Source organism: Lipotes vexillifer, unplaced genomic scaffold (genome assembly GCF_000442215.2).
Source record: "Lipotes vexillifer unplaced genomic scaffold, Lipotes_vexillifer_v1.1 scaffold1019, whole genome shotgun sequence".
Taxonomy (NCBI): Eukaryota; Metazoa; Chordata; class Mammalia; order Artiodactyla; family Lipotidae; genus Lipotes; species Lipotes vexillifer.
In genome coordinates, this window is record NW_006776835.1 from 506913 (window position 1) to 529333 (window position 22421).

The window sequence follows — 22421 nt, forward strand, 5'->3', positions numbered from 1 at the left end:
TTCCTGTTAAGCATGGTTAGTTTTGATAACAGGATGTCAGTGAGCAAAAAGCCTGATGAGGAAGCAAGAATATCAGTTATTAAGTACTACTATACCCACCTCTTCAATTATACCCCTGATTATCTTGAAAAATATAATAGTAGCTCTAAGGACTTTAGACATAGTTCTGGGTTTATGGCATGATTTGCCTTTCATATTTTATTGATTTCCAACTTGAAAAGTATAGGCCCAAAGAGTAATATTTTATGACACTAAACCAAACGCATATTATAGGAAAATTTCTCTCTTTTAATGTAGTCTATGGAATTTTCCTGCCCAATTCTATGCTAGTATTTTATCTTTTTGTTGTTGTTTTTAGAAGCTTCATCAACCCTTTAAATCCTTAGGACAAAATTGCCCTTAAATTTTTCTAAGAAGAAGGTAGACGGCCATCCAAATTTTTTCAACATTCCATTTTTGGCCCCCTTTCTTAAAAAGGGTATTGGTTCAGTTTAATTAATACTGACTTTTTTAATGCACAAAAATCTACCTCTGCTTTTTAAAGCAAATAAAAGGAACAAAAATATGGCATCACTCCAATAATCAAATGCCAATAAAAAATGGAAACAGTACAAAATTCTAAGCAAATCTCAAAAACAGCAGATTCATAAGTAGAACACCATGCAATAATTTTAGCAAGAAAAAGCTTAACAGGTAAAAGAAACCGAATACTGCATTATACTGAATACTAAGTTAAGTAACCATAATTAATCTTATAAACTTTCCAATATCATAACTACTTGCTTTTGAATAACTAAATGTAAGCCTCATTTTTTAAATTAAATGCTTATTCAACAAAGTTAATTGGAACAAATATATTTATGCAAATTTACATCCTAGAATACCAGAGTAAACAGGAGACATCAGTCAAGGGTGAATAAGTAATTTCTATTCTTTTTCATCATCTGTATGATCAGGTGGCAAAGGACATGACCTGTGGAAAGAAGAGAGAACTTCGATAGTCACCTGAGTCAAATGTTTAAAAAACAGAACATAAGTAGTTTTTAAAAACTTATGTAAATCAGGAACATTAACAGCGCAGTGGGTCTTGTCAACTGACCAGAAATGGGAGAAAATTAAACTCCATTAATTGACAAACTCCTACAGATTCCAAATACTAGAGTGACAAAATTTTTAATAATCTATTTTGCCTGTTAATTTGCCAAATCACTTTCCCCTTTAGGATATGTTGCCATTTTTATTAAAGAGGGAATCTCTATTTCTATAGCATCTTCTTTCAATATGTTAAGTGGATTGATGAAGAGTACAATCCTTCAGCAAGAACTCTGAGATTATGAAAAGCAAAAGAATTTAACCAATCCACTTGAGCAGAGAAAACAGCAAGTTGACATATTTGACTGTATACCCTTTGGAACTATATGAATGTATTATCTAATTAGAAAAACCCCCAAATTGTCTTAAGTTGGCATATGGTAATTACAGCTTTTGAAAAATAACTTATATTATCCCAAAGCCATTTTGTACTCATTATACTTTAAAAAAAAATACATTTATTTATTTATCTATTTTTGGCTGGGTTGGGTCTTCCTTGCGGCACGTGGGAGTCTCATTACGCTGGCCTCTCTTTGTTGCAAAGCACAGGCTCTAGGTGCGCCAGCTTCAGTAGTTGAAGCACATGGGCTCAGTAGTTGTGGCTCGAGGGCTCTAGAGCACAGGCTCAGTAGTTGTGGCACACGGGCTTTGTTGCTCCGTGGCATGTGGGATCTTCCCAGACCAGGGCTCGAACCCATGTCCCCTGCATTGGCTAGCGGATTCTTAACCACTGCACCACCAGGGAAGTCCCTCATACTTTTTATAGAGAAAAAGGCAATTAAAAACTTAATCATAAATCAGAATTTTTTAGAACTGATAAAGATTTGTGAGATCTATTTTAAAATGGTTTTCAAATTAGATCCAGTGAGCCTGAATGGTCATAGGGCAAGTGAGTGAAAGAAGGAAGCTAAAACAAGGATATTCTGACTTGGAATAAGATTACCATTGACTCACCTACTCTTATATTACCAAGAGGTCTTCATTGTACTTTCCTGGAAATTAAATCAAGTTAACAAATGAACACTATCATAACCCAAAATTCTATTTTTTCAAGGACCTGATTTAATTTACTTTAGGTATCATAGTTCTGTTCAAGGTTTTAAGAAGACAGTTTTTCTTGATTCTGATTCTCCCCCATGCATCTGCCTCTGTGAGAATAAAGCCATAGGAGTAGCCATATTCCAGACTAAGAATTAGGGAGACAGAAGTCCTTCTGATATACTGGTAGTTTTCTATTTACTACCAATAGTAAATCTATTGAAAGATTTACTATCAAAAGGAAAAAAAAATTTCTATTTCTTTAACGTATCAGTATGAGATAGATGTTCACTAACCTATCGTGGTAATCACTTCATGATGTATGTAAGTTAAATCATTACACCTTGAACTCATATAGTACTGTATGTCAATTATGTCTCAAAAAAACTGGGAGGAAAAAAAAGCCAATTTATTGATTTATTATAAATAAAGGGATAACTACAACTCTCTTAAACAAAAACAAATCTAAAACAGAGGCCTAAAGTAATAATATAAACCTCTATTACCTAGTTTTATGTCACAGATTTTATTATACTATGGATCAAAGTGCTTTATGAGACTATATGTGTAATGTTTTCCATATGATAGGAAGCCTGTAATATAGGTTTTATTGCTGTCATGATCAATGGTATAGCCATATTTGGCTATATTACCAAATATTTTCTTTCATTAATGGAAGTCATAAATAATTCAAGAGGATTGTCATATGTCCTAGAGCTAATATTGACTATTAGCTTGTTCACATTAGAATGAGAAAGAACAAGGAAGAATGGTGCCAGTAAGTGAGAAGGAACTAAAGGAGACTTACAGGATCATGAAAACAAGTCTATTAAAAAACTCTATCCAAAAATGTATCCCCTTCCTTGTTGATTTTATTGAAACAGAAATGATAATAGTGATGTAGCAACAAAGTATAAAATTTCGTTACTGCTCCAGAATTTGACACTCCTTTTAAATATCTCATTAGATAACAATTTACTAAATGACCTTGAACAGTATTAAGTCTTAAAATTTTATATGCATAAACATCATTTTATATGTCAAATACTTTGTTTTAACTGCTCATTAACCATTTATTTTCATTTAGTTGTGTTCCATGCAAATCAATTCCAAACAATGTACAATCCAAAACAGGTGTACAGTGTTCAGATATGAAGCAAGAGGTGTTCATTCACACGCACAGATCTCACATAACCTGAGATCAGTTGGATCTAGTTCCTGTGTAGACTTCTAAAGATGGCAAATACTGGCTTAAAACTTATTAAGAGTACTATGGCCATATTGGATACTTAACATCTAAGCATCATTGTGTGAACCTGTGAACCAAAGATTTCACAGTTTCTATTTCTAAAAAGGTTTCTGTACATCAAGGCAGTTGTAAAGTTTTATTTTCCAGGATCAAGTCCACTTAGGCTTAGAACCATCTAAAAATAACGACTGATGTAGAAAGTGCTCCACATGTAGCTATTCCTATTCATTAAGTTTTATATTTATATATATATGTTTATGGAAAGAGCACAAAAGAGTTATGAATTCAATGCAGGCAAGTTTCCAGTCTTCACCTCCCAAATACCTAATACACATTATTTTTGCTGCCTTCATATATTTGCCTCTTAATTTCAAGATTTGTCAAATACGCCTTCCAAACAGATCAATTTTTTAAGTTGTAAAAATTATTCAATCTATGCAGAAATAAAAAGCAATATTTTAAGACTGATTGAAGTCAATGCACTTCTAATCTTTGGAATCAAGTTAAATGATCCAACTTAGCTAAATAAACCTGGATGGGAATGTGTGATAGGAAATACCTGTTATTTGACTTTTAAGTGCATTTGCTGGGATTACTTATGCTTGGATTTGTAGTAGATTCCAATCCATCATTGCCCTGGAATGTGTCAGTTACTGCAGAAAGTCAAATGCAATGTCAAATCCAAAGCCCCAGAGAAAAGAGTTAAGTTCCCAAGAGAACAGTGAAAACAGTGTAAAACCTGATGGAGAGTATATCAGCATTAAACCAGGACTGCTGAAACAATACACAGAGGATTTGCGGTAATACCTGGTGGTTCCTTCCAGTGTACATCATAAATAGAATCACTGAAGCTTTTTATATTACCTAATCATTTTACCGCCTTCTAGATTTCGTGAACAAAATGGAAACTGAATCTCCATTCCATAGCTCATCCTTTTTCTCTAGATGAAGATGAAATTATTCTTATTTGCAAGTTACAGTTTGAAGTGTCCATATTTCTTAAGTTATACTTAATCACATCATTAATTCTCGATGTTGTCTCTTTCCAGTCTTGTACATGAAACTCCAGCAGATTTAACATTGGCTTTCATTATCTGGTCAAATCCTTCAGATGCTCTTTAAACTAGTCCAATTTGGGAGTCTCAACATTCTCTGTGTTAATAAAACAAGGGATGGAATTAGTAGACTTGATGAAGACCTGTTTATTTTCCTTGCCACACTGGACTTCCAGATGGCGCACAGATTGGGCTTTAGGATATGGGTTGGTAAACTGTAGATGTTTCTTGGCCAAGTCTCTTAACGGTAGAGATGTAGAAGGGCAAGCAAGACCACAAGGAGACTAGCTGTTGACTGCAAAGCACAGCTGACCGTTGTGGTTTCGAACGGAGGACCTTCCGTGCCAGTTAAAGGAACGAACGAATAAATCTGCATGAGTAGGAAAGCACCAGAAGCAGCAGCCCCAATCTGAGCCTGGCCACCATCCCCTTGCCCATGGTGATCACTCCGCCTTGGGCAAGGCTCGCTGATCGGTGCCGTGGAGGAGGATCACAGGCTACTGGCTGGTGCAGGGGAGGTATCTAGCAGGGTCTTAAATCTAGCCGGAGGCTTCATAATGGCGGTGACGTGGCACCACCAGCGCTCACCACTCCCCACCTCCAGTCAAATAATTTGTTTTTGAAACAAAAATTTCAAAATTCTTTAGAGAGTCTGGACACTATTACTTATAAATCTATTTAAAAAGCAGGTTTCCATTGCTTTTTTCACCCCAATGGTATTATTTTTTTTCCTGATTCTTAAAACATTTGTTGTTGAAACTTGGTACCACTGAGTATGAGAGGTTTTTACCCAGATATATCACTATTGATATTTGGCATATTTTGTACAGAGATTTGGTATATTTAGATACATATCTTTTACACAATAATAATTGTACTTTTGTATCAGAATTTTGGCTTAACACTTATCATGAGCATTTTCCTGACATTAAAAGCTTGAAAGCATGATTTAATTATCTTCTTAAAAAGTTTACACAATGAACTCTGCATCTTTGCAGTTTTATCCCCACCTTGTTTTGTTTTGAAGTTTTCTTATGTATTTACAGAGAAGTTGTAAAGAAAATACACCACGGTGTTAGTTTTGGTTGTTTCTAAGTGATGGGGATTTTTATATTTTCCAACTTTTCTGCATTGGGTATATATTTCCTGTGGAGGCTGAACTAGTAGTTTTAGAAAGGTGGAATTAATGGAATTCAAGCTAGATAAACCAAAATGGAAATTGCTTTTTGAAAAAAGACTATAGAAAAGAGACAGAAAAAATTAAAGAATAAAGACCAGAAGTTCATGATTAATACTGTAACATCATCTGAATGGGAACTGATCCTCTTTGAGTGACTGAAATGAGTAAAAATACCTTTCATTGATGTTTGAAATTTGGGAGTGATATAATAAAAGGTTAGCACAGTTTAAAAAACCTCTGGTTTGTATTTTCTTATCTGCTCAAACAGAAATTTTAAAGTTACTCAATATTCTGTTGTCTTTTATTTTCAAGAATATAAGTATTCCAGAATATAAAAACTTACTTTCTCTTTGCTTTTCCCAAGCCACTGCTTCCTGCCTCCTCAGGAATCCTATTCTCTTTTTCTGAATCTTTAGGGGACAGCCTGAAGAATTCTCCGATTCCTTTTTGCCACTTGGGAGTTGGGCGCACACAAACTGGATTCCCTCCTGCATACTTATTTTCAGCTATAAAATATAAACAGATAGAACTAAATAAAAATTAAGAATACAATCACTATTCCTTAAAGGGAAAGTTAATTCTTTAACATCAAATCTAAAGGGTATTAAATGGTGTTACATCCATCTTTAAATTTTAAAATGTGACATGATAAAGCTGTATTCAGTTATAATATAATGTATAACACTTTATTACACTTATCCTTTAGCCTAGAAAAATAGCATTAACAAGATGTTAACAACTAGAAAATATTTTTCATATTTTGTCCACAAGCTGAGCTATTCAGTTAGTCTTATGTACTGTCATACTGAAGTTTGACACACTTTTTCCGGTATGTTCTTAACTACAGCTTGTGGAATTAATCTTCCAAACTGCTCAACTTCCTCCTAAAAGGAATGAGACAGCAGGTGGCATAGTATTTTCTCAACTTCTCCTGGCACAGAAGGAACGATGTGAAACTATTTCCCTGGCCCTGTTTTCCCTCTTAATGTCCCAAAAGCAGTAACAGGAGCTGCAAAGTTGTAAAACACACACACCGACACCAAACTAAAATAAAAGGAAAGAAAGGAGAGAGGGAGAAAGGGAAGGAAGAACAAAGAAAAACATGTAGAAATGAAAACAAAAACGTGATTAGCACTGTCAACTACAGTCCTGATTCTTAATCTAGGTACTTAAATAGCCTCTTACAAGAAAAAGCCCAGTTGTCAATACTAAGAAAAATAACAACGCTAAAGTAGAAAAGAAAAACGGGTTTGAAGAGAAACTGTGTCCATCCCTAACCCGAGACTTGAAATTCTTTACAATGCGACCCACTCCGCCCCGCACCCCTACCCCATCCCGCCAAGAGACAGGCCCGCTCATTAGAGCAAAAGGCAAGGAGGAAATTCGGGGGTGAGGATCTCAGGAAAAGAAATTCCACGGTGGGGCAGGGGGCTCGCAGGTCAGGAGAACTGTGGTGCCAGGCCTGATCTCCTTTTGAGAAGGTTTCTCCAGGATCTTGCAGGGGCGCTTTTTACCTTTCCTTGACGAAAGCGGCGTGGAATTAGCGGCAGAGGTGGAGGAACCAAGCACCTTCCTGGGGGCTCGAGAAGCCACCACTGCGGAGAGAGGCAAAGAAGGACATTCAGAAGGGGGCACGAAGAGTCTCAGAGCCACGTTCTCACCACACTCTCCGACCCAGCCTATTGGAGAGGAGAGGCCCGCGATCCAGAACAGCAGATAACCCTCCCCTGTCCCCGCCGCGTCTTCCTCCTGGTTAAAGGGATCGGGCCGCTGCTTCCTGACGGGCTGCACCAGTTTGGCGGACAGGGTTGTGGGCAGGTCCGGCTTCTCCCGCCCGCGGCGGAGCTGCCCAGGGAACCACCTGCCCTCCACTACCATGCTCGCCTGCCTCACCTTTTCTGTAGGTGCCAGGGACACTGCCTGCTTTAGTCCGCACCATGTTCAAACACGAGATGAGAACAACCAACTGACTCCCCAGCCGAAAATGTTTCACGGGACAAGGCCCCGAAAACGAATCTCCCGCCACCGTTTATATTGGTCCCTTTCCCGCGCGCTCCACCGACTCTCCCAGGCCTCCGCTTCCATTGGTTCCGCGCCTTTCACGCGCAACCAATCGCCAGTGTCCAGTGGTGACCGCGGCGGGGTTGGGCGCAGTGCTGATTCGTCCATCAACTTGCAGAAGCTTGTGATTCGTATCCGCCTGAGGTGGGCGGTGCCAGGGCGCTTTCCTGGGGTGCCCCATGTGTGGCTGCTAAGATCATGAACTAGGTAAAGGGGCCTGTTTAGAAAATAAAACCCAGGAAAGACAGCGAATTCCAACATTTCTTTAAAAGTTAACCACAGGCTTAAATCCATAATGTCATTCCTGGAAGTGACACCTGAAATGAAGCGGACTTTTTAATATCTCAGGTATGAACACTCTTTACAGCATCCATAACTAAAACGAGTCTATGGAATGGGAAAAAGCTAATACAATTTATTTACAGGGATTTTTTTTTTTTTTTTTTTTTTTTTGCCAGGCCGTACAGTTTGTGGGATCTTAGTTCTCCGATTAGGCAACGAACGCTGGCCCCAGCAGCAGTGAAAGCTCCGGTCCCTTACCACTGGACCACCAGGGAATTCCCTATTTACAGGCATTAAAAAAAAAAAAAACCAAAACTTTTTAGGATGGTGTGAAACAAGAAGAAACAGTGAATTGTATATACATACATACATTAAAAAGAAACATTATTATAAGAATAGAACGTTTTCCCGAGACCTGTATGGTCTCAGAATTCCCTAAAAATATGTCATATGTGCCAAGGGCACATCCCTGGCACATAGTGAACATGATTTTAGAATAAGAGATAACTATTTTCCTTCCCTATGCTTATCTTAAGTACTCACAATACCCCCTGGGCAATGATTTTCACTCTCTGAATACCACGCACAAAACCTGATCAAATGAATTTGCCTTAGGATGTACTTTGTTAAATGTGCACTTGAAAGGCAAACCTGAAAGTGTAAGCATGGCATTAATTCTCTCCAATAAATTATGCTTGAACTTTTAGAATAAAGGCTTCTCAGTACTTTAACAGAATCAACAACTACTTTGTGTTTTTGAATTACAGAATCTAGACAGCAGATGAAATTAACATTATAATAGGAGGAAAGGTATTGCAAATTTCCTGTAGCTTTGTCTAAATCTTAGTGTCTAAAATTACAGCCAAAGTCCTATCAGAAAAATCAACAAGCCCTAGGGTATCCCTCCTTGTTCTTTGTCATCATGCCCCTCTCAATACACAATGTTTCTTCAATGCACATTTTTTCCTTTTCAGTTAAGTGGCTTCTACAAAGGCCTGAATTACCTAATTCTGAGATCCTTGTAGAGATTAGAACTGAGTTGAGAATCTGCTGGTCTTTTCTCTTAGTCCACATGCCAAGTAAATTGCTAGAAAGAATTGCAAATATACCTTTGCACACAGGGGCAATCTACATATTATTATAGCTGTGTTTGTATGTCTGTCTTTTTAATGCCAATTATGATAAGGAAGGATGCAAATTAGAGTAAAAACTCAGAAAAAAATCAGTGATGTCTAGTAAAAATTCTTAATTTAAATGTTTGCTTTGCAGAAGTGCTTCTCCTTTACAGTTAAAATAGTTGTGTGGTGTGAACCTGAAAATTTTAAAGGCCTAAGGCATTAAGAAAAGTTATAGTATGTACAAATGAAATTTCTGCCTAAATTTATACAAAAGAATATCTTTAAATCATATTAAATAGGTGTGCTTGCTTTGCTCAGGCATAAATTCATTTTAATAAATGGTAATATGGTAAATGGCATTACATTACATACATTATAAACTAGAGATTTCAATCAATAACATATTCCTTATGAAAAAGAACACTTTTATTCTTGAGGACCTAGTAATTTTATCATAATGTGTGATATACTAAGTCTTATTGTACAAAAAGCTTGTCAGTCTATCTTCAAGAAGTTATCATTTTAGTTATGGGAACAGAACAGATATAAAAACAGGTGAAGGATTTGGATATGTTATAATTAGTATTAAATGTAGCAGACATCTAAGAAGAAACAAAACTTGTACCCACTATTTATGAAAATTCAGTCTCTTTAAGTTGGAAAGCCATATATTTTCCAAATTAATGACAAAGATAATCTAAACTCAATGTAAATCAACACACATATGATTTTGATTATTTATGTCGGTGAAAACACTAACATAAAAAGGTGAAACAACATCCAATTGATGTAATTATTTACTATAAATAGCCTAATGGGAATGAAGAGCCTATCCATGTAACACAAAGCCAGTCAAATTGATCCATGAAATATATCAGAAGACATTATGTTATGCTCTCCAGAAAAATCTGGCTAAATTTTCCCCAGTCCGTTGTCCCAACGGAGTGGGGAAGTAGCAAAAGACCCTTAAGTCTGATCACCTTGAGTTGAAGTACCTTTAATTTCTTAAAAATCAACAGAGGGCTTCCCTTCCCTGGTGGCGCAGCGGTTGAGAGTCCGCCTGCGATGCAGGGGACGCGGGTTCGTGCCCCGGTCCGGGAAGATCCCACATGCCGCGGGGCGGCTGGGCCCGTGAGCCATGGCCGCTGAGCCTGCGCGTCCGGAGCCTGTGCTCCGCAACGGGAGAGGCCACAACAGTGAGAGGCCCGCGTACTGCAAAAAAAGGAAAAAAAAAAAAAAAAAAAAAAAAAAAAAAAGAAATCAACAGAGAATTTATATGGAAGGTCTTCAAAGCCAAATCACATCACCTGTTTTCAATAAAGTTTTTTTTTTTTTCTCTCTCGAGCTTGCAGAGTTGTCTTGGCCCTCCTGGAAAGGACCTGGCTCAAAAAAGCAAAAAAGAGGTTTTAGGAGCGTGAATCAGGTATTAGACTACAAAGGGTATTAATAAAACCACTACCACCGGAGCAAACCCTTACAGCGTTTACTCTAGCCTTCAAGTGCTGTTTTAAATATTTTACATAAAACCGGAACAGTTTAAAAACTGGACCCTCAGGTTACGGGGCATTGTTTTGTTTTTTCCTAAACTGTAGTTTTTAGAGGTATTTGTATTGTCTTAGCAGATTTCCCAATTCTCGAGTCCTACATTTAACGACGCGGAAAAACCACTCGCAGATGGAGCTCTGGTACAAGTGACAACATCAGGAAGCGGGCAGAAACAGGAGGAGGCACAGGTGGGAGGGATCTGTGCTGGGGGCGGTGCTACCGCGCGGGGCAGTGCAGGCTGACGGAACCCGCGCGAGCGAGGTCGGTGTTGCGCAGGGGACTAGTCCGGCGCAGGACGCCGAGCTTTTGCATCCCAGCTGGTTCCGGCTGGGGAAAATGGCGGTGAGTGGGGCGTTGTCCCGGGAGCAGCTGGTGGGCTGGTGCAGCCAGCAGGTGCGGAAGACTTTCGGCCTGGATGTCAGTGAGGAGATCATACAGTAAGACCGGTTCGGGTCAGAGGCGGGAAGGAGCTCTGGGATTCGCACTGGCTGAGCAGGAGGGGCTAAAAAGTTGATGAGAGTGAAGAAATGTGATATAAAGGGCTGCGGTCTATCTATGAGTGCCGAATTTTGACCTCCGGCTTTCTAGTTTAGCTTCTGGAATAGGGTGTCATGCTCCACAATCGTCTGGTGGGGCCTTTTTTTCCCTAGGAAAACGCCAAATCCCTGATAATTAGACCTGTAAGTCTGTCCCAGGAACCAGTTTCCTTATAGATTTTGGAGAGAAGGGACAAGCCAAATTGTCTTTCCAGAAATTCCTTACTCTGAACATTTTAGTTTGCCCGATCCGTGTTGTGTCAAATTTAAATGGGGGTAGCGTGGTACTGTGTAAAAAATAGCTCCTGACTCGGGATTCCCGCTTCTATTTTCTGTGGTCATTCACCAGTTTTGGAGCCTTAGGCAACTTAATTTTCCATCTTTGTACCTTAGTTTCCTCATCTGTAAAATGAAAAATTAGCAGAGATTATCTTTAATAACGCGTTATGATTGTAATGAAGTGGAAATGGTGACATGATTTAATATCTGCTTTCAACTGATTTAACTTTTTGTTTTTGGCGATACTGCATGCCAGGACAAAAAGACGGTTGATGAGTGAGGAGGTGGGGGAAGTGCAGTGTATCGAGGAGCATAGGAAAAAGGACTCTCTTTAAGATTTGAGAAACTCGTAAGGTTAACTGCAAGGGATGAATTTAACTTGAGAACTAAAAGATGGGTAGGTGGCAGTGCAGAGTTCAGGAGGAGGGAAAAACTTCTACAAAAATTGGCCTTAAAGAACCTGGAAGTGTTTCTTGATTTGGTTCCTTGCTCATTGTTGCTGAAACCTAAATTGCAGTTCTAGGGCTTTTGTAGGAAGTAAGGTGAATTTCTGATTTTGGGAGAAAATAGACTTGTTGACAAGGAGAGAGTTAAGAGAGCCAATTTTAAAGGATTATTTTGAACACTGGAATAGACTCAAAAATAACTCAGTTAAGCAAATATTATATGATATCACTTATATGTGGAATCTAAAAAATAATACAAATGATTTTATTTACAAAACAGAAACAGACTGACAGACATAGAAACAAACTTATGGGTACCAAAGGGGAAAGGGAGGGGGATAAATTAGGAGTATGAAATTAACAGATACACACTACTGTATATAAAATAGTTAAACAACAAAGATTTGCTGTATAGCACAGGGAACTACGTTAAATATCTTGTAATAACCTACAGTGGAAAACAATCTGGAAAAAAATGTAACTGAATCACTTTGCTGTACACCTGAAACTAACACAATATTGTAAATCAACTATACATCAATTTTAAGCACTTGCTTTTTTTTTTTTTTTTTTTGGCGGTACCCTGGCCTCACTGCTGCGGCCTCTCCCGCCGTGGAGCACAGGCTCCGGATGCGCAGGCCCTGCGGCCATGGCTTACGGGCCCGGCCATCCTCCCGGACCAGGGCACAAACCCACGTCCCCTGCATCGGCAGGCGGACTCCCAACCACTGCACCACCAGGGAAGCCCTATACATCAATTTTGAAAAACTGACAAAAAATATTTTTAAAAAAGACAAAAAAAAAACCCCAGCCAAATTGTATGGCTTGGCTTTACCCTTGTTTGAAGGCAAGATCAGGTTAAGTAGTTTTCAGGCATTTTTTAAAGCAGTGGAATGCTGTCAAATGAAATAATGAAGCTTTGTAATATACCAAACAGAAAAAAGTCAATCAGTTTAAAAAAAAAAAGATTGAGTCTCTTTTTGATGAATCAACAATGGAGTATGAATAGTTGCAATCTTCTTCAGTCTCAGAATCCAGTTGTATTTTGTTGCTTACGCAGTATTAGGAAAATTCCTAAGTCTCATAGTTTGTGGTTTAATAGCTCATTGTGCAGCCTTAGATTTTCCTCAGTTAAACTTATCCACACCCTTAAAAGAGGAGTGATCAGAAATTTCTGTTTTAAAGTTGAAGCAATAAGTATGGCTGTACACCTGCTTGCATTTAAAAATATTTATAAATAGAAGTTAGACAAGAATTATTCAAAACTTAAAATAAGCCCTAAAGCTACCTATAATATAATGCTATTGGAACCACTTCCTAGGTTTTCACTAGTTATTGCACAACAGGCTATGATGGCTCAATGAAAGCGTTGGCTGTGTAAATTTGCTGTGCCTTGCCTTGCCTGATATTAATTGAGAATTACCCAGGTGTACTATACTAGTGTGCTAGCTAGAACAATTTGACATGAGCAGCCTGAATTTTTAAAAAAGACAGCACAGAGCTACTACCTTCCTAATCAGTGATACATTTATGAGACCTTAAGGTCTATGCACAGAGTTAGCAAAATAAACTTTGTTCCACAATCTGCATTAGTTCATGTTTTGGATGAATCTATTTTATTAAGATTTGGTATATAACACATTTGAATATATGTTGTTATTTATTATACTTTGTTAAATAGTTAAATGACATTTATTCAATTGTTTCTGAAACTCTTTAAATAATTCCCTAGTGGTTTGAATACTCCAGAGTTAAATGATCCTTGAGGTTCCTTGCAGCTCTGTGAGTTCTTGATGCCAATTAATCTTTTTTTTTTAATGTTTTAAAATTTTATTTATTTATTTATTTTTGGCTGTGTTGGGTCTTCGTTTCTGTACGTGGGCTTTCTCTAGTTGCGACGAGTGGGGGCCACTCTTCATCGCGGTGCACGGGCCTCTCACTGTCGTGGCCTCCCTTGTTGTGGAGCCCAAGCTCCAGATGTGCAGGCTCAGTAGTTGTGGCTCACGGGCCTAGTTGCTCCGCAGCATGTGGGATCTTACCAGACCAGGGCTCGAACCCGTGTCCCCTGCATTGGCAGGCAGATTCTTAACCACTGCACTACCAGAGAAGCCCGCCAATTAATCTTTTGATGGGGCCTGGTAAGTTTGGGGATCAAGTTGATTAAACCTTGAAAGTCCTGAAAAACAATTGTGTATTTTTAAAAAAATTTTGTGATGGATTAGAAGATGCTCTTAAAGAGGCACAAAGGCACAGGTTTGTTCACTTATAGATTGTAACTCTGCAAATCGACCACCACATTAGGAAAAGAACCCAGTACATGTACTACCAAGGATGGAACAATTACATGATTTTTTTTTAAATTTAAAGGATATAGCATTATTGTAATAATTTTTCTTACTGTTCATACCAGTGTATCTACTTTACAGTTTCTTCAGATCATATAATGCTTTCATGGTCTGATATCTTAATTTTTTCACTTCTTACTTCTCTAATGACGTGACATAGTCCCTGTAGAAAACTAAAAAAATCAGAAAAGCGTAAAGGAGGAAACCAAGATTACCATAATACCACAACCCAGAGATAACCATCATTTCTCTCTTAGTGTTTTTTCCTATGCATATTATAATACATTTTCAAAATATATTCATTGTAGGGAAGAAAAGAAAATAAAAATAAACCCAAACTCTTTTTAATCATCTCTCTCTTAGTGGTAATCACTTTGTTGTATAACCTTCTAGCCTTTTTTCTACACATAAGTGTATGGATATATACATTCCTTTTATAGCAATTGGGATCATATGCTGTACAGTGTATCCTACTATTTCACTTTATATGAGAGTGTTTTCTCAAGTAATAATAATTACTGAGAAATTACTGAATTAATGAATTCCCTGGCAGTCCATTGGTTAGGACTCTGTGCTTTCGCTGCCAAGGGTGCGGGTTCAATCCCTGATTGGGGAACTAAGATCCCACAGCTGCATGGTATGGCCAAAAATAATAATAATAATAAAGTAAAATAAACAAGTCAGTGATTTTTAAAAAATAATAATTATTCAAAACTTTTACTTTTTGTGGTCGCATATTATATTTTGTAAAGTCCAAAAACTTGAATTCATTTGACCCTTTCATTGATGAATGTTTAAAATAGTTTCCAGTTTTTCACTAACTCAAATAATGATGTAGTTAATTTTTTTGCATAAACTTTCCTGTGTCTCTTATTTCTTATAGAGTTCTGTAAATGGAATTATTGGATTCTTTTTAAGGCACTTTAAATATATTGGCTGATTGATTTATAGAAAAGTTGTACTGACTTGTACTCCCACCCCATTTCACTTTTAGGAACGCTTCATACCATTTTCTGAAAATAGATCTGCTCATTCTGATGTGATGCTAATCTTGATTTATAATTTTTAAGAATGTTAAATCAGTAACTGGTTAGCTTGTAGTATATATTCATATTTTTAGCAAAAAAGAAATTTTAGGTTTTGCAGTATAAAGATGAAGTAATTTGTATTGTTCCTAGGAAAATATAATGACTGCAGATGTGTGGTTATGGAAAGTATTCTTTTTTTTTTTATAACAGTTATTTTTAACAGTTTTTTTGAGATGTAATTTTTATTCAAGTCACTTGTTTTAAATGTAAAATTTGATGAGTTTTGACAAGTATATATAGCCTTGTAACCATCCCTCAATCAAGACATAAGTAGTCCTTGCTTTGCACAGTAGTATGGAACCGTAAAAATGGCCATGCAATCTGCAATTAAAAAATCTTAATAAAATGGTCTTAATAAAAAAATGGGGAAATTTTTGATTATTCCATGACCTTCAAAAATGTGTGTCAAAATATTAAAAACTCTCCTGCTGTCAGAATAAATTTAAAAAATAGTAAAACAAACACTTATTTAGTACACTGTAAATTTTTAAAAAATTTTTATTTTATATTGGAGTGTAGTTGATTAACAATGTTGTGTTAGTTTCAGGTGTACAGCAAAGTTATTCAGTTGTACATGTACATGTATCTATTCTTTTTTTTTTTTTTTTTTTTGCGGTATGCAGGCCTGTCACTGTTGTGGCCTCTGCCGTTGTGGAGCACAGGCTCTGGATGTGCAGGCTCAGCAGCCGTGGCTCACGGGCCCAGCCGCTCCGCGGCATGTGGGATCTTCCCGGACCGGGGCACGAACCCATGTCCCCTTCATCGACAGGCGGACCCTCAACCACTGCACCACCAGGAAAGCCTTATCTGTTCTTTTTCATTTTTTTCCCATTTGGGTTAGAAAGTATTCCTATGTTAAGGACAGCTCCACAAACCTATCTTCAAAACACTGATTTGATTCTAGAAATACAAGATTACATGAAGGTTATATTATGAACTACTTGAGGTCAGAGTCTTTGTTCTAATCAAATTTATATCCCTAGCATCTAACCTAGAACTTGGCTCAAAATAAACAGTGTAATGGATTAATGAATGTTTTTTACTACCTTGATCTCTTGTTACGATTACTGAAAAACATAGTATAAGCTAGCCCTGTTTTAACAACTTATTTCTTTGCTTCTTGAGGTATGTTTTGTCAATTGAGAGTGCTGAAGAGTTACGAGAATATGTTACTGACCTTCTTCAGGGAAATGAGGGCAGAAAAGGTCAATTCATAGAAGAGCTTGTAACTAAATGGCAAAAGAATGATCAGGAGCTGATTTCTGATGCTCTGCAGCAGTCCTTCAAAAAAGATGGTAAGTTAAGTTAATGTAATTAACTTAAGTAAATTAAAGTAAAGGTTGAAATATTGGTAAATTAGCTGGTTTATAGGACCTGGTATGTTCTGTCACCCATATTTCCTCACGACTAACTTAAGCAGAATCGTATGTATACATGTTTTTAGTTCAGTTCTACTTGATCTGTAATGAGTATTGTTTTAGTTCAGACTTCTTCAACTTAGAAAATATCACAAAAATACTTGTTTATAGATACAAATGTGGCTTCAGAATAACTTGAAAAATTTATACATAGATTAAAGAAAAACTTTAGTTATGTGTATACATGAATGTAAGTAAATGTTGACCAGTTTTAGTATGAATAGCGTTTAGAAGTAACTATTAAGTTAAAGTTAAACAGTACAAAAGATGAGCACCAAACTAAATAAGTCATTATTATTATACAGTCTAAAATATCAGATTTTAATTTAACTTTTTTTTTTTTTTTGGGTGTGCCGCACGGCTTGCGGGATCTTGATTCCCGCACCAGGAATTGAATCCAGGCCCTTGGCGGTGAAAACGCGGAGTCCTAACCACTGGACTGCCAGGGAATTCCCTTTAATTTAACGTCTTAATTTTAGCCAGTAGTCTTTATTATTGACTACAATCTTGAAAATGATGGTTTAAATTTAATTCTGATTTGAGAGGAAAAGATAATTTAAAAACCTGCCTGACTTCTTATATTGACTCTAAATATTAAGCATTGCCTTCTCTTTATTAGCTATTAATTCACCAATGAATCCTACTATTTCCAATCTATTTATGTACATATTTATTTATTTATTTATTTATTGTCTTCTTTTTCTTCTTTAAAGAAATTTTAGATGGGCAGAGGTCAGGAGACCAGCTAAAGAGGAGTAGGCGGAAAGGGAGAAACAGACAGGAAGTTCCTGCATTTACTGAACCTGATACAACCATAGAGGTCAAAACACCTTTTGATTTGGCCAAGGTGAGTGCTTAGAAAATGAGGCTTTTCTGGCTATATGGAGAAGAGCAAACAACTGATACATTTCAGAGAGCACAGGGTATAAATTGGTCTAGAATGGCAACTTTTCAACAAATGCATGAATTTTAGAGAGTGATAATGATAACATATTACTTTCTATATGGTAGATATTTTTTGACAAACTGATTAAATAAGTATTAAAAGGACATCTTCAGGCTTCCCTGGTGGCACAGTGGTTAAGAATACACCTGCTGGGGCTTCCCTGGTGGCGCACTGGTTGAGAATCTGCCTGCTAATGCAGGGGACACGGGTTCGAGCCCTGGTCTGGGAGGATCCCACATGCCGCGGAGCAACTAGGCCCGTGAGCCACAACTACTGAGCCTGCGCGTCTGGAGCCTGTGCTCCGCAACAAGAGAGGCCCGCGCACTGTGATGAAGGGTGGCCCCTGCTTGCCACAATTAGAGAAAGCCCTCGCACAGAAACGGAGACCCAACACAGCAAAAATAAATTAATTAATTAATAAACTCCTACCCCCTACATCTTCTAAAAACAAAAAAAAGAATCCACCTGCTAATGCAGGGAACACAGGTTAGAGCCCTGGTCCAGGAAGATCCCACATGCCACAGAGCGACTAAGCCTGTGCGCCAGAACTACTGAGCCTGCACTCTAGAGCCCGCGAGCCACGACTACTGAGCCCGCGTGCCACAACTACTGAAGCCCACGTGCCTAAAGCCTGTGTTCCACAACAAGAGAAGCCACCGCAATGAGAAGCCCTTGCACCACAACGAAGAGTAGCCCCCACTCACTGCAACTAGAGAAAGCCTGCATGCAGCAACAAAGACCCACTGCAGCCAAAAATAAATAAATAAAATAAATAAATTTATTTTTAAGAAAAAGGACTTCTTTGCTTAGAGATTATAGATAGATAGATAGACGTGATAGAAAATATTTAATGAAATACACCAGGACTTCAATTTCAACATTTTTTGTGGCTTTGTACTAAAAGAATGCACAATTCTAGCTGTTTTAAGAGCGTTCCTATTTTAGGCCATTCACTACCCATCATCATCATCATTATTTAGCATTTAGAGCTCTTTCATATTCTCTCTTGGCTCTAAAAATAGCCCTGTGAGGTAAGCAGAAATATTTTTATTCAGGGCAATTTGACAAGCTGAATTTCCCAGCAGAAGGGAATAGTTAATTATGCTAAGATGGAAGTGTAGTGATCAAAAAATTCTGAGTGATGACCATGCAAAAAAACATGGAAAAGGGTTTCCAAAATAATGTGAACTTAAAAAATATAGTCTTAAGCCTTTTATTAATTGGAATAAAATGAGCAAAGACTATCACAAGCAAAAGAAAAATCACAAATGACCAATAAACATTAAAAATGTTTATCCTTACTAGTAATTAAGGAGTCCAGTTTGTCACCCTAATTGCCTGAACTCTCCTGGTTTTAGCACTGAAAAGTCCTGTATTCTGAGATTTCCCCTAAGTCCTGGGCAAACAAGGTTGGTTGGTTACTTTACTAGTAATCAAATAAATACACATTAAATCCCTGAGATATGGCATATCAAATTGTCAAAGATTTTATTTAAAAAAATTTTTTTGGCCATGCCATGCAGCCTGCGGGGTTTTAGTTCCTGGACCAGGGATTGAACCTGCGCCCCCTGCAGTGGCAGCTTGGAGTCTTAACCACTGGACTGCCAGGGAAGTCCCTCAAAGATTTTAAAAACAGATACAGTGATGATGAAGTTGTATTAAAACAGGAACCTCCTATACACTACTGGTGGCAATGTAAATTGGTTTAAGCTTTCTGGGGGCAGTTTGGCAGCATGTATCAAGAACTGTGGCAATGTTCATATACTTCTGACTTATTAATATGACTTAAATATCTAACAAAATAATCAGAAATGCACACAAAAAATGTATGTTCTGTGTAATGTTATTTATAATATTGAAAATATGAACTGACCTGATTTTTTAGCAGTAAGAGGCAGATTAAATAAATTATTATTCCCTCATTTGGTGGGATATCATGCAGCTCATTTCTTTTTTTTTTAAATAAATTTATTTAATTAATTTATCTTTGGCTGCGTTGGGTCTTCGTTGCTGTGCGTGGGCTTTCTCTAGTTGCGGGGAGCAGGGGCTACTCTTCACTGCGGTGCACGAACTTCTCATTGCAGTGGCTTCCCTTGCTGTGGAGCACAGGCTCTAGGTGTGCGGGCTTCAGTAGTTGTGGCACACAGGCTCAGTAGTTGTGGCTTGTGGACTCTAGAGCACGGGCTCAGCAGTTGTGGCACACAGGCTTAGTTGCTCCGCAGCATGTGGGATCTTCCCAGACCAGGGCTTGAACCCGTGTCCCCTGCAATGGCAGGTGGATTCTTAACCACTGTGCCACTAGGGAAGCCCGCTCATTTCTTTTTAAAGCCGTGGTGTATACAGAACATTGTTTCTAGGGGAAATACAGGGTTAGGTTTCTGGGAGCCTCTGATCACATTTCCATCAACCAATCAAAACATAACCTCATTTTATGTGTGTTTCTGTTTAAAGACCCTTTATTTAATGTATATTGTTGATCATCAACATTGAAGTCAAAGCCAATAGCACTGTAACTCATGCCTGAAGAAAGCTTATCTAATACACCTTTCTTTTTTATTATTATTATTTATTAATTTTTATTATTTATTATTATTTTTATTGAATTATAGTTGATGTACAATATTATATGTTGTAAGTGTACAACATAGTGATTCACAATTTTTATTTTATTTTTATTTTTTAATTTTTATTTATTTTTGGGGGGCTTGCAGGATCTTAATTCCCCCACCAGGGATTGAACTCATACCCCCTGCAGTGGAAGTATGGAGTCCTGACCATTGGACTGCCAGGGAATTCCTGGTGATTCACAATTTTTATTTTTTAATTTATTTTATTTTTTAATTTTTTAATTTTTTTGCGGTACACGGGCCTCTCACTGTTGTGGCCTCTCCTGCTGCGGAGCACAGGCTCCGGACGCGCAGGCTCAGCGGCCATGGCTCACGGGCCCAGCCGCTCCACGGCATGTGGGATCCTCCCAGACCGGGGCACGAACCCGTGTCCCCTGCATCGGCAGGCGGACTCTCAACCACTCCGCCACCAGGGAAGCCCCACAATTTTTAAAGTTTACATTCCACATATAGTTATTGTAAAATATTGACTCTATTCCCTGTGTTGCACAATGTATCCTTGTAACTTATTTATTTTATACATAATAGTTTGTACCTCTTAATCCCCTACCCCTATCTTTTATTCTCTATATATCTGTGAGTCTGTTTCTATTTTGTTATATCCAATGGTTCATTTTTTAGATTTCACATATAAGTGATATCATACAGTATTTGTTTTTCTCTGTCTGACTTATTTCACTTAGCATAATACCCTTCAAGTCCATCCATGTTGTTGCAAATAGCAATTTTTCATTCTTTTTATGACTGAATAGTATTCCATTGTGTATATATACCACATCTTTATCCATTTATCTGTTGATGGACACTTAGGTTGCTTCCATATCTTGGCAATTGTAAATAATGTTGATATGAACATTGAGTATATGTATCTTTTCAAGTTAGTGTTTTCATTTTTTTTTTGGATATATACCCAGGAGTGGAATTGCTGGGTCATATGGTAGTTCTACTTTTAGTTTTTTGAGAAACCTCCATACTGTTTTCTTTTTTAATTAATTAATTTTATTTTATTTATTTTTGGCTGTGTTGAGTCTTTGTTGCTGTGTGCAGGCCTTCTCTAGTTGTGGTGAGCTGGGGCTACTCTTCGTTGCAGTGCACAGGCTTCTCATTGTGGTGGCTTGTCATTGCAGAGCACGGGCTCTAGGCACGCGGGCTTTAGTAGTGGTGGCTTGCAGGCTCATTAGTTGTGGCTCACAGGCTCTAGAGCACAGGCTCAGTAGTTGCAGTGCACGGGCTTAGTTGCTCCACGGCATGTGGGATCTTCCTGGACCAGGGCTCAAACCCATGCCCCCTGCATTGGCAGGTGGATTCTTAACCACTGCGCCACCAGGGAAGCCTCTCCATACTGTTTTCCACAGTGATGATACCAAGTTAACACTCCCACCAGCAGTGTATGAGGGTTCCCTTTTTTCCACATTTTCACCAACATTTGTAATTTGTGGTCTTTTTCATGATAGCCATTCTGAGAGGTGTGAGGTGATATCTCATTGTGGTTTTAATTTACATTTCTCTGATAATTAACAATGTTGGGCATCCTTTCATGTAATATACCTATTTTCCATATAAGGTACAGCCTCTTGTGCTTAGGAACATTAGACAGCACTTCCTATTATGCATGGGGGCCATATTAAATGGTGAGATTACCAACAAAAAGCACAGAAATGCAAAGAAATGGCACTAAATAGACTTAGGATACTTGTTTACAGTATGAGAGCTGAAGCAAGAAGGCAGATCACTGCATTGCTCAAACTTAGCTGGAAATGTGTGCATTTGGTGACTCAAATGTTTTGCCATTCTGTGCGTGTCCATGAATGCCTGTGAAAGCACCTGGAGTATTGATTTGGGGTTTACAAATAAATATTAGCAAGTAGGTGAATTTGAAGATCTGGAACCATGAAAAATGATGGTCAAACTGTATGTCCAGTTCCATTTTTGGACATGTAGGTAAATCTTAAATCTGTCTTCAATTTTCTCAGGCAATTCATTTGGTTATTAAGAGGTTTTTATTGTGTGTCTGTTGTGTGTCCGGAACTGATTTAGGCATTTGAGATATAGCAATAAACAAGACTCATTAAGGTTTCTTGCCCTCCTAGAGTTTACATTTTAGTGGTTCAGAGGA

At 37.8% G+C, this 22421-nt stretch overlaps 2 protein-coding genes across 2 annotated transcripts in view; one reads left to right on the forward strand and one right to left on the reverse strand.

Moving 5' to 3' along the window:
- Positions 1 to 346: 346 nt before the first annotated feature.
- On the reverse strand, positions 347 to 7610 carry PCLAF (PCNA clamp associated factor). The gene is made up of 4 exons (XM_007450705.1): positions 7508 to 7610; positions 7129 to 7209; positions 5958 to 6120; positions 347 to 973 (listed from the first exon to the last, which is right to left on the reverse strand). The coding sequence occupies exons 1-4, from the start codon at positions 7551 to 7553 to the stop codon at positions 928 to 930; spliced, it is 336 nt and encodes a 111-aa protein (XP_007450767.1). The 5' UTR covers positions 7554 to 7610; the 3' UTR covers positions 347 to 927.
- Positions 7611 to 10956: 3346 nt separating this feature from the next.
- TRIP4 (thyroid hormone receptor interactor 4) overlaps positions 10957 to 22421 on the forward strand; it is a 69547-nt gene continuing 58082 nt past the window's right edge. Inside the window, exons 1-3 of the mRNA XM_007450706.1 lie at positions 10957 to 11057; positions 16440 to 16609; positions 17446 to 17579. Of these exons, the coding sequence (XP_007450768.1) occupies positions 10957 to 11057; positions 16440 to 16609; positions 17446 to 17579 (405 nt within the window). The remainder of the gene's footprint in view (positions 11058 to 16439; positions 16610 to 17445; positions 17580 to 22421) is intronic.